The 12,347-nt window shown below is 36.7% G+C and overlaps 1 protein-coding gene across 1 annotated transcript in view; it reads right to left on the bottom strand.

The window, feature by feature from the left end:
- DENND3 (DENN domain containing 3) overlaps positions 1-12,347 on the bottom strand; it is a 128,279-nt gene that overhangs the window by 72,817 nt on the left and 43,115 nt on the right. The window contains exons 3-5 of the mRNA XM_044669300.1: positions 11,986-12,101; positions 9,431-9,573; positions 4,491-4,602 (exon numbers count right to left, since the gene is read on the bottom strand). Of these exons, the coding sequence (XP_044525235.1) occupies positions 4,491-4,602; positions 9,431-9,573; positions 11,986-12,101 (371 nt within the window). The remainder of the gene's footprint in view (positions 1-4,490; positions 4,603-9,430; positions 9,574-11,985; positions 12,102-12,347) is intronic.

Below are 12,347 nucleotides of genomic sequence, written 5' to 3'. Positions count from 1 at the left end.
AAAATTATGCTGCACAATGTAAGATATTGGTTAACTTCTTCCCAAATTTTTCTTTTATTATCATGTAGACATAGCCTTTGGCAAGCATTTAATCTATCCTCATTTAAAAGTCTCACAATGATAATAAGCAAAATGGCACTGCATAATTCTTCCCCCATGATTACATGTAGGAAGGAATCTTAGATGAACTTAAAATATGCCCGAGACTCCTTTTTTGGAAGCTATGTTTTGATCTTAGTCTAATGTTTAGGAAAAAATCAGCCAACAATAAACACAAGGGGATTTTGTAACTCCAATTTTCAGTCAACTGAGTAACAGTTTAAAAAAAAAAAAAAAAGGGACACAGGCATGAGTGCTGTAGAAATTGTTACAGTGTGCCAGTTCCTTTTCATATTTTTATCACAGTTGTCCTTAATATATGTCTAGATAATTTTCATAATGATTTTATAAGGTCTCTGCTACTGCTATGAAGGTCTTGTGGGTTTTCTAATTAATATACAATGACTAAATATTCTATTTTATAAAGTTTTATTAATAATAAGAGATATTAGATATTAATTTTTAAAATCTACAGACTGATCTGACTACCGTCCATCTCATTTACAGATTATACTGTGGTCAGATCTGGGGATTGATACTGACTATGTCAATTGTCAGAACACTATAGGGCCACCTCGTTGAGATACATTATTTTTCAGTCAGACAGATAAAAAGTATGCATTTATTAAGTGTTTAATACATACCAGACACTGTGCTAAGTGCTGATGACCAAAAATCAAAAACGAAAGCAATAAAAAAATAACTTCAAGGAGAACACGTTCTTTTTTTTTTTTTTTTAAACCCGTACCTTCTGTCTTAGAACCAATTGGTTCTAAGGCAGAAGAGCAGGCAATTGAGATTAAGTGACTTGCCCAGGATCACACAGCTGGGAAGTGTCTGAATCTAGGACCTCCCATCTTTAGGCCTGGCCCTTAACCCACTGAGCTACCCAGCAGTCCCCAAGAAGCACACATTCTAAGAGGAGAGGTAACATATAAATAAGTGGATACAAAGAGGATAAATGCAGAGGAGATGGAAATAATCTATTCTGAAGAGATAGGTTTAATAATCCATAAGGGAAAAATTAAATACATGAAAAATGCTTATTTTCTAACTTCTGATGGATGACCAGTTCATTAAGTTAGGACACCAATGTGGATTTAGGACACTATAGATGGACAATGAATTGGGCTCAGAATTAAAGCCGAGTAAGAATGAGTTGGTTTCAAGGGCATCTAGAGGATGAGAGCCAGGGCTAGAGACAGGAGATTCTGGGTTCAAATCTGGCCTCAGACACTTCCTTACCTATGTGACCCTGGACAAGTCACAACCCCCATTGCCTAGCCCTTACCACTCTTCTGCCTTGAAACCAATATACAGTATTGATTCTAAGATGGAGGGTGAGGGTTTAAAAAAGATACAGAGAAAGAATTGGTTTGTCTTGGGGAAATTGTTTCTAATGATTCCAAGCTAGTCCCCAGTCCAAAAACCTCTCTTTTTTTAATGTGAACATTCTGGAGGTGCTGTTTAGTGTTAATTTTGGAACATGCCAATCTTTATAGAATCAAAAAAGTCACAAATAATACAAGGGGGTGGCAACTGGGTAGCTCAGTGGACTGAGAGCCAGGCCTAGAGACAGGAGGTCCTGGGTTCAAATCTGGCCTCAGACACTTCCCAGCTGTGTGACCCTGGGCAAGTCACTTGACCCCCATTGCCTACCCTTACCACTCTTCTGCCTTGGAGCCAATACACAGTATTGACTCCAAGATGGAAGGTAAGGGTTTAAAAAATAATAATACAAGGGGAAGTGGAAAGCTATACGACAGACATATGCTATGGCATATTTCTCTTTCTTTTCTTTTTTATAAACCCTTACCTTCTGTCTTAGAATCAATATCAAATATTGGCTCCAAAGCAGAAAAGTGGTAAGGGCTAGACAATTGGGATTAAGTGATTTGTCCACGGTCACACAGCTGGGAAGTGTATGAAGCCACATTTGGATCCATGTCCAAGTCTAAGCCTGGCTCTCTATCCATTGAGCCACCTACCTGCCCAAGCTATGGAATATTTCTAAAGATGATCTACATATAAGTTACAGCACAAGAGAGGCTGATGTGGAAACGCTAGATGGGAAAAATGATAATCCAGTCATGTGCCAAGAATAAAGGTGATGAATGCCCAGAGCATTGCCTAGTAACCATGTATTATGGAAAAAAAAACAACTTGGAAGAATGCCTCAAGAATATTAGGTGAATAGATCCTCTGTGGAGGACCTATATTATATATATACCAGGCACAGGCAATGCATGGAGGAATTGGAGGGAATAAATAATAGCAAATGGCTAGCATTTATAGAGCACTTTAAGCTTCAAAATAAAAATAAATAATATATATGATATATCACATAATATGAATATTTATGTTATATAATTACATATTATGTAATGCTAAAGATAATATTAACTATAATATTTAAATATAATTATATTTAGAATTATGATTATAAATATATATGTCCGATATTCTATATAAATATATAAACCATAGAAATAAAAATAAATGATAATAAATAATATAATAAAATGCTTTACATATGTGATCTCGCCAGATCAGTAAAATCACAAATCCAGTGAGAAACTGAAGACATTACCCATGTTTCAAATGATACTACAAGATTTTTGCCCCTCAATGGAGAGGACCTCTGGGGAGAACCAAATTGCCTACCAAAGTATTTTCTCACCAAGTTCTCACTAGGTCCAATTGTGCCACAGATAGTGTGTGATCTTGGGTAAATCGCTTAATCTCTTTAAAATGGCCCACTCTTCTAGAATGAAAGAATTTCAGAACTGGACAGGGATCTTAGAAACCATCTGGTCTAACCTTTCATTTTACGGATGAAAAACGCAATGACCCAAAGAGATAAAGTCAAAAATTCTGACTTTCTCAAGCCAGAGACAGGCTTCTCTCGACACCTCTCTCAATAGGTGGCTGGTGGTTGGTTACAACCAGAATCTGAGTCTCCGAGGCTCCCACATCAAGTTTGTCTCGGCTTTACAATTATGATCAATTCTCATTAACATGGGGAACTGGCTGGTCCAGTGGAAAGAGTGCCAGACCTGGAGTCAGGAAGCCCGAGTTCAAATCCAGCTTCAGACACTTATTAGCTGTATGTGACCATGGTCAAGTCACTTAACCCTGCTTGCCTTAGTTTCCTCATCTGTAAAATGAGCTAGAAAAGGAGATGGCAAACCATTCCAGTATCTCTGCCAAGGAAACCCCAGATGGGGTGACAAAAGAATCGGACACTACTGAAATGACTGAGCAAATCATTAACATACACCTGTATAATAGTGCTGTCAAGATTTCTGGATGAATGTCAGCCCAATTAACTCTGATGGCATTCACTTAGGAATTCATTAACAGATTTTGTTTCTTCTCATTTTTACACTCCTGACTTTGCTTCAAGTAATGCTAAAACACATTCTCATTCATGAGAGGTGACATGCGATATTGAAAAGAGGAGCTGGCTCATACTCTGATTCAGATATTTTCTAGCTGTGTGAGCCAGTGTGTGCCCAAAGTGTCAGTGACATTTTTAACATCAATAGTTTACACTGCTATTAGGAAACTTTAATACTATAAAACAGCACTAAGACTTTTGAGATACTCTATATGAATTTTCTCTGGGTATAAATAATACTTGCACAAGATGCTACGAGCAAAGCACATAGCAATTTGGAGGGGAAAAATCATAGGATTACAGATTTGGTAGAGACTCTTAAGAGATTGTATTATTTAAGGAGTCTTAACCTGGTTTTTACAAACTTAAGAAAAAATATTTTGATAACTGTATTTCAATATAATTGGCTTTCTTTATGATACTATATATTTTGTGCATTTGAAAACATTATTCTGAAAAGAGGCCCATAGGCTTCGCCAGACTGCCAAAGAACTCCATGTCACAAAAAAAGATGAAGAATCTTTTGGTCTAGTTCAATCTCATCGTTTTACAGGTGAGAAAACAAGGGCCCAGAAAGTTAAAACTGATTTGTACAAGCTCAAGCAGTCAAAAGACTGCCTAAGAATCTGTATTCGGGCATCATTCTGAACATGAAATCCAATATTCTTTCAGTTCATGCATTGCATGTTCCATACATGCTCCTGACCATTAACTGGTCATTAGCACAGCATGTTTCACATTTCCAACAATTTTGCAGGTAGACCCCATCTTCAGAAACAGTATGCCAAGCAAGGTTTAAATTCAGTTCTTATAAATGTTTAAAACAAACTTAATATACATTAAATTTATCTGAACAGTTAAATTTAAAACAAATTTAATTACATTTAATTTATCTGACTATATCTAGTTTATGAAGTGCAAAGACAGATTGCAAGAGATGAGTTTATATGCCAGGTAACACAAAAGGATCATTAATTCTTTAGCTAATTACCAGATGGAGTGGTCCGGGTGGAGGACTAGGGATTAAAGACAATTTTGCAGCAAATTCTTTTATTCGCTGATCAACTTCAAAATCCTTACAAAGTTTCACTTGTGCCAACAAACTGAAAGAAAAAAGTAATTTTTGTGAATTTTAGGAAGAGAAAAAATAAAATCCAAATACTCCTAGTTGGTCTCAATTATATATCATAGCCTAAAATTTACCTTTTGGGTGTCTTCATTTGAAAAAGTTAAATCCCTTATCCTAACAGCATGTCTCAGAAGAAAATTGCTTTTTAATAATATTTTATTTTTTCCCAATGACATGAAAGAAACATTTTTAATATTAGTTTTCTAAAATTTTGAGTTCCAAATTCTTTCCCTTTCTCTCTTCCTCCTTGAGATGGTAAACAATTTGGTATAAATTATATATGTGTGATCATACAAAACATTTTTATATGGGTCATGTTGTGGAAAAAATCATAAAAAGAACCATGAAGAAAATAAAGTGAAAAATAATATGCTTCCAACTAAATTCAGATTTCATCAGTTCTTTCTCTGGAAGTGGATACATTTTTCATTATGAGTCCTTTGATCCTTTGAAACTGTCTTAGGTCATTGTATTACTGAGAATAGAGAAGTCATTCACAGTTTATCATGCCGTATAATGTTACTATGTACAATGGTCAAGTACTGTTCACTTCATTTTGTATCAATTCATGTAAATCTTTCCTTTTTCTTTTCTTTCTTTAAAAAAAATTTTTAAACCCTTACCTTCTGCCTTAGTAGCAGTTCTAAGACAGAAGGGTAGCAAGAGCTAGGTAAATCAGATGACTTGCCCAGGGTGATACAGCTGGGAAGAAGCTGAGATCAAATTTAAACCCATTTCCTCCCAATTTCAGGTTTGGGACTCTAGGTTTTTCTGAAATAATCTTGCTTGTCATTTCTTATAGCATAATAGTATTCCATTCCACCTACACATCACAACTTGTTCAGCCAATCCCCAAATGATAGACATCCCCTCAATTTCTAATTCTTTGCCACCACAAAAAGAGCTGCTATACATATTTTTGTACAAATAGGTCCTTTTCCCTTTAAAAAAAATTCTTTACAGACTCAGTAGTGGTATTGCTGGATCAAAGGGTAAGTATAGTTTTAAGAGCCCTTTAGGCATAGTTCCAAATTGCTCTCCAGAATTGATGGATTAATTCACAGCTTCAACTATAATGCATGATGTCCCAATTTCCCCACATCCTTTCCCACATTTATTATTTTTATTTTCTGTCATATTAGCCAATCTGTTAGGTATGAGGTGATACCTCAGAGTTGCTTTAATTTGCATTTCTCTAATCAATCGTGATTTAGAACATTTTTTCAGGACTATAGGCAGCTTTCCTTCCTTCATCTGTTCATACCCTTTAACTATTTGTCAACTGGGGAATGACTTGTCATTTTTCTAAATATTTGAGAAACTTAACCTTTAACCAGAAACACTTGTGGAAAAAAATTTTTTCCCAGCTTTCTGCTTTCCTTCAGAGGAAAATTCTCAAGAAATTTTACATCAAGGTTTTAAACTAATTATCTCTATGCACAAAAAACTAACATTTTACTAACAAGAAATGCAATTTTCTTTTAATTCAAAGATTTCCCCCAAATATAACATGTTTTCTGAAATCATAAGATCCAAATTGTTCCCCTCCTTCCCTTTCCTTCCCCTTCTCAGAGATGGTAAGCAATTTGATCTGGATTATACATGCATAACATATTTCTAAAATGGTCTTTGTTGTTAGAGAATGCTCATATAAAACCAAAAACCCCAAATAAGACCATAAATAAACTTATATGAAAGATAGTATACTTTGATTTGAATCTGACAATGTAATTTTCAAATGTAATGGTTATAGCCTAAGAAGGAAACTTTCTTAAAAAAATAACTAAAATTTTAGAGTTTAATTTAAAATAATTTAATTTAATGAATGATAAAGTCAGTTTATCAAATAATAAAGTGACAAAGTCATTCTAGACTTTTTTCAGATACTCCCCCTCACACGATGTTGATAGTCCTATTAAACTGGTCTACTTGCTGCTCCCCCACCAAATCTGAACTCTATCTTTCACTTTTGTGTTTGTTCTGTTGTCTCTGAAGAAACTCCCCCAAATCATCCCTGCTTTTGAAAACCTTTAGCTTTCAAGGCCCAGTTCAGTTGCTTCCTCTTCTGGGAAGCTTTTCCTAGTCCTCCTTGTAGAGAGTGTTTTCTCTCTCCTTAAATTGCATTTATTAGGGACAACTAGTTGGCCCAGTGGATTGAGAGCCAGATCTAGAGACAGTAGGTCCTGGGTTCAAATCTGACCTCAGACCCTTCCTAGCTTCCTCAGACTTCATGGGCAAGTCACTTAACCCCAATGCCTGGCCCTTACTACTCTTCTGTCTTGGAAGTATTGATTTCAAGATGGAAAGTAAGGATTTTAAAAATACACTTTTTAGTTTTGGGAAATATCCTACTCTACCTTTTTCAATAGAATGTAAGCTCATTCAGGAAACAAATTTTCATTTTGTTTCATATTCCCCCAAAGAGTAGATAGTGCTTTGCATACAACAGACACTTATGAATGAAAAGTTGTAAATATTACAAAATTTTTCCTAAAAACTAAACCTGCCTTTCTGTAATTCCTACCTGCCATTCCTACAAATCTGCCTATTCCTATCCCATTTTCAAAAATCCCTCCTTTAATCTATCCATTTCCACATCCATACTGCAACATCCATACTGCTCCTCCCCTTTCAGCTAAACTCCTTGAGAAAGTCATCTACACCCAGGGCCTCTACTGCGTCACTTCTCACTTGATTTTAACTCCTCACAATCCAGCTTCTCACCTCGTGATCCAACTAAAACTTCTCACTCCAGAGGCACCAATAAAATCTCTTAGTTGAGAATTTAGCTGCCTTTTCTTAAACCTTCTTAAGCTCTGGCACTGTTGATCACCACCCAGATTCAGGCCCTCATCACCTCTCACCTGATGTTAGTATGTCATAGCCTTCTAATTGGTTTCCCTGCCTTAAAATTCTCATTATTCTTGAATTCATTCTCAATTCAGCTGCCAAGGGGAATTTCCAAAAGAGCAGGTCTGACATTGGAAATTGAGGGAATGTCCATCAATTGGGGAATGGCTAAACAAATTGTGGTACATGTTGGTAATGGAATACTTTTGTGCTACAAGAAATGACAAGCAGGATGATTTCAGAAAAAGCTGGAAAGATTTGTGGGAACTGATGCAGAGCAAAATAAACAGAACCAGGAGAACACTGTATGCAACAACGGCAATACTGGATGATGATTTTCTGTGAAAACTTGGCTCCTCTCAGCAATGCTCTGATCTGGGACAATCCTGAAAGACTTACAATGGAGAATGCTATCCACCTCCAGAGAAAGAAGTGTTGAAGTCATCTTTCACATTTTATTTATGGTTTTATTTTGGGAGTTTGATTATGTATGAGTTTGCTCTTACAACAATGACCAATATAGAATTGTGTTTGCATGACAATAAAAAATGGAAAAAAAAGAACAGGTCTGCCCAGGTCGTCTCTCCACTCAATAAACTCTCATGGTTCCTTATGATATCAAGGATCAGATATAAAGTAATCTATTTGGCATTTAAAGCTCTTCCCAAACTAGATCCTTCTTTTTAGTCAACTTACTCTTTAGTTGTCTCCATGCACTCTATAATATGGACCTACTTGATGTTCAATGGTCATTCCATCTCCAACCTCCATGTCTTTGTACTGATTGTCCCCCAGGCTTAGAATGCTCTGTCCCATCTCCTCTCCCTTTTAAGTTTCACCTGGCTTCCTTCAAGCCTCTGTTCAAAACCCACCTTCTAGAGATTTTTCCTGATCCTCTTCCCATCTGCAAATGCCCTCCTCTCTGAAATAACCTTCCATTTACTCTGTATACATCTTGTTTGTAGCAGGTTACTTACAAGCTGTCTCCTTCCTTAAAACATGAACTCCTCTGTGTGACCCTGGGCAAGTCACTTGACCCCCATTGCCTACCCTAACCAATCTTCCACCTATGAGACAATACACCGAAATACAAGGGTTTAAAAAAAAACAAAACATGAACTCCTTGAGGGCATGGTTGGTTCCTTCCTCCCTCCTCCCCCCCCCCTTTTGACCTTCCCCCAAAAGTGAAGCACAATAAAGTTGGCTTTGTTTTCCATATAAAATCTTTTCATGTGATTTTATTCTTCAACACACACAGGTAAGTGAAAATATATTTCAACTTCATGTGTCTTACATTTCACAGCAGAGCTTTACTGTCCCCTAATTAGGCACCCAACACACTTTGTATGCATATTCCAATAGTAGAAAATTGCCTTCATAATAAAAGATAAAATGAGTCCTAATTCAGGAATGTATTCATCATTCTTTCTTACTATAGGCATAGACTAATGTTTGCTTTTTAGAAATAATAAATTTGCTCACTTTTTTTCACCATGAACAGTAAACCTACATTCAGTCATTAATTACTAACATTTGTAAATTTCAAAAAGGAAATACATAATCATAAATTCAATCCATTTCATATATAGATGAAATATGACTATTTCATACTTGGCTCAAGGCATCAACTTCATTCCTCCATTACTGCATACTGCCAACAAAACAGTTCTTAGGATATGCATTTTATTTCCTGCATTGCTGATTATATTTTGCTTTTTAATAAAATATAAATGGATGCTGTATAAATTATTCATATAGAAATAATAACTTCAAAATGTGGCCAGAAAAAAATGTAAATAAAAGTCAAAAGAAGGCAGTTATTTGACTTAACAGAATAACAAACAATCTTTCCTAATCTCCTTTGGTTATTTTAACACTTTAAGTAAGTTTTTAACATTTTAAAAACTTTTATTCTTAATGCTATTACAAAAAAAATTAGCCATAGTTCTTACCATGAAAGACAGTCTCTGAAGGCATTATAATATGGATATTTAGATATAAGACAAATAGCAAATGGCACAAAGCAGCTGACAGCATGCATGGTGTGTCCAGGTAATTCCCAGTGTGTTTTGCCATTGTAGAAGCAGTGTTCATCCTGAAAGTAAAGTTAGACAATTAACATCTTGACCTTTTTTGGCACTATGCCTCTCCCTCAATAATAAGCTTTAGGAGTCTTGTGGCAAACAAAGGAAGGAGAGATAGTACAAAAATCAGGAGCAAGGGATATCCCAATAGAATGTGAGGTAGAATCCTGACTCTGAGACTTTCTGTGTGACTTAGAAAGCAGTGGCCTCAGTTTGCTTTCTCTTTCTCTCTTTCTCCCTCCCTTCCCCCCTCCTCTCTCCTTCTCTCTCTGTCTCTCTCTCTCTGTCTCTCTCTCTCTGTCTCTCTCTCTCTTTTCCTCACTCCCTCTCTCCCTTTCTCTCTCNGATCAGGTTAGATTTGTTTTAATCTTGCGCCCTGTCTTCTCATTTTTATTCTTTCTTCCTTTTTGGTATTGATTTTGATATTTGTTCTAACAAGTCCATGGCCTGATTGACAGAAATACCTGATTAGCACATGGCTCTCACATTGGTAATGTTGCTCTGTTTAGGCAATATGCTTAGTGCTTTGGATAGAGATGGAAAAGTAAAACTCCTTTCTCACACAGGGTTTTTATTCTAGTTTATATTCCATGATGGAATATAAGAGATATACATATAAGCATATCTATAGCTATCCAAGTCTATATCTATATCTCTCTGTCTGTCTGACTCTGTCTCTGTCTCTCTGTCTCTGTCTCTCTGTCTCTATCTCTCCCTCTCTGTCTCTGACTCTCTGTCTCTCTCTCCCCCTCTCTTGTTCCCTCCCTCACATGCCCCCTCCCTCTCTCATACTCTATCCTCTTATCTTTCTCATATATTCTCTCCTCTTCTCTCTCTCCTTTCTTTTCTTCTCTTCTCTCTCTTCCCTTTCTCCACATATGTGTATGTACATATGTATTTACTAAAGAAACTGCAACCTAAAGTAGGGGCAGCTGGGCTAGCTCAGTGGATTGAGAGCCAGGCCTAGAGACGAAAGGTCCTAGATTCAAAACCCGGCCTCAGCCACTTCCCAGCTGGGTGACCCTGAGCGACTGTGTGACCCATTGCCTACTGGTTGTGGCCCTATGCTCCTAGAATGGAGTCCCAGGATAATAAAAAAAAAATAATAGGTAACACATATATACATGTATGAATATAGAAATAATACACATAAGCATATATGGGTATATGACATATATACATATAATTCTATATACTATTAAAATGCATAAAAATAAATATCTAAATAAAAGGTGATTTGGAGGAAGGCACATGGAACTGGGGGGGAGGAGGTCGGCAAAGAGCTCATAGTGAAGGTGATACTCAAGCTGAGCTTTGAAGGAAATTTGGGATTCTAAGAGGAAGAGATGAGAACAGAGTGCTCAAGGAACAGCCTAGGCAAAATGATGGAAAAGGGGAGAGAGACTGTTGTTTGTGAGAAATAGGAAGGCTAATTTGGCGGTAGGGAGAATGAAGGGGTTGATGTAAAATAATAATTGGGCCTGGATTATATAGGGTTTTAAAGGCTAGAGAAGTTGTGTCTGGTCCTAGACTTGAAGAGATACCACTGGAATTTATTAAGTAGGGAAGTGACAAGAAGAGAACCTGAGCTTTAGGAAAATCATTTTAGTAGCTAGATGGAGGATGGCTTGAAGAAGGGAGAGATTAGTATTGGGAGATCCAATTAAGAGACCATTGCAATAGCCCAGGCAAGCAGGTCTGAATAAGGGTGGTAACATTAAGAGTAGAGAGTAGGAGATCAATGAAAGGAGTCAGAGAGGTAAAAATAGCAAGATTTGGAAAGAGATGCTGAAATTGGGAACCTAAAGCAAGTCATTTATCCTTTATGAGCTCAGTTTTCTTGTCCTTAAAATGGAGGTAATATCTGTAAAGCTTATCTTACATCAAGAATTCTCAGTCTTTTTTGCATCATGGTCAGCTTTGGCAATCTCAAGAAATCAACAGACCCCTCCTAAGGATGATATTTTTAAGCAACGGAAGAAAACACCAAATATCAGGTAGAAATAGTGAAAATAAAGATTTTTTCCCATCTAAATTCTTAGACCTTTAGAACCCTGCCTTAGACAGAGAGGAGAGGAATAAGGGGGCTCATGGATCACAGGTTAGAACCCTTTGCAAACACTAATGGGCTCTCTAAATGTGAATGGTTATCTTCAGGACATGCCTTGGTTGAAGTGACACATCTAAGACTCATTTTATAGAAAAACCATCACCAATAAGTCAATTGCATAGCTGGGGAAAAAACACCCTGGATCTCTGGACTCTCGTTTTATTGCTACGTTGAGCAATAAGAACACATTCTCATAAGCAGGTCATTAAAATCTTTAGGTAGTTACATTTCCTCTTTGAAAGTGCTTTAAAGTAAGAAAATTCCCGAACTTGACCAAAACATCAACAGAAAATGTAAACCACAAATAACTTACTTGTACAGGTTTGTAGTATTGTGCCACCACACCATAGGTTCTATTGCCACATACGTCAGTAAGGACCAGGAAATGTACTTGGTCTTCTTTGGGTTCGGGAGCTACACAGAGTCCTCCTATAAGAAAACAGAGGATGGAGAGAGGAAATTCCCATTAGTCACTTGTAGCTTACAAATTCTTAGAGAAATGGAACTCATAATTAGTCTAGCACTTAAAAGTAGTATGTAGTATACTCTCAAATTGGACTTCCACTCACTCTGTTCTCTATCTGTGATTCCATCTGATTTCAGCTCTGCAGAATAAGATACTCTCACGTCGGGTACCCCTGGTGTTCCCTCTCCCCACTCTTTCCAGCTTCCTTT

This window comes from Gracilinanus agilis, chromosome 1 (assembly GCF_016433145.1).
Source record: "Gracilinanus agilis isolate LMUSP501 chromosome 1, AgileGrace, whole genome shotgun sequence".
Classification (NCBI taxonomy): Eukaryota; Metazoa; Chordata; class Mammalia; order Didelphimorphia; family Didelphidae; genus Gracilinanus; species Gracilinanus agilis.
The sequence above is the reverse complement of the archived record's forward strand: the minus strand, read 5'-3'. Positions and strand labels throughout refer to the sequence as shown.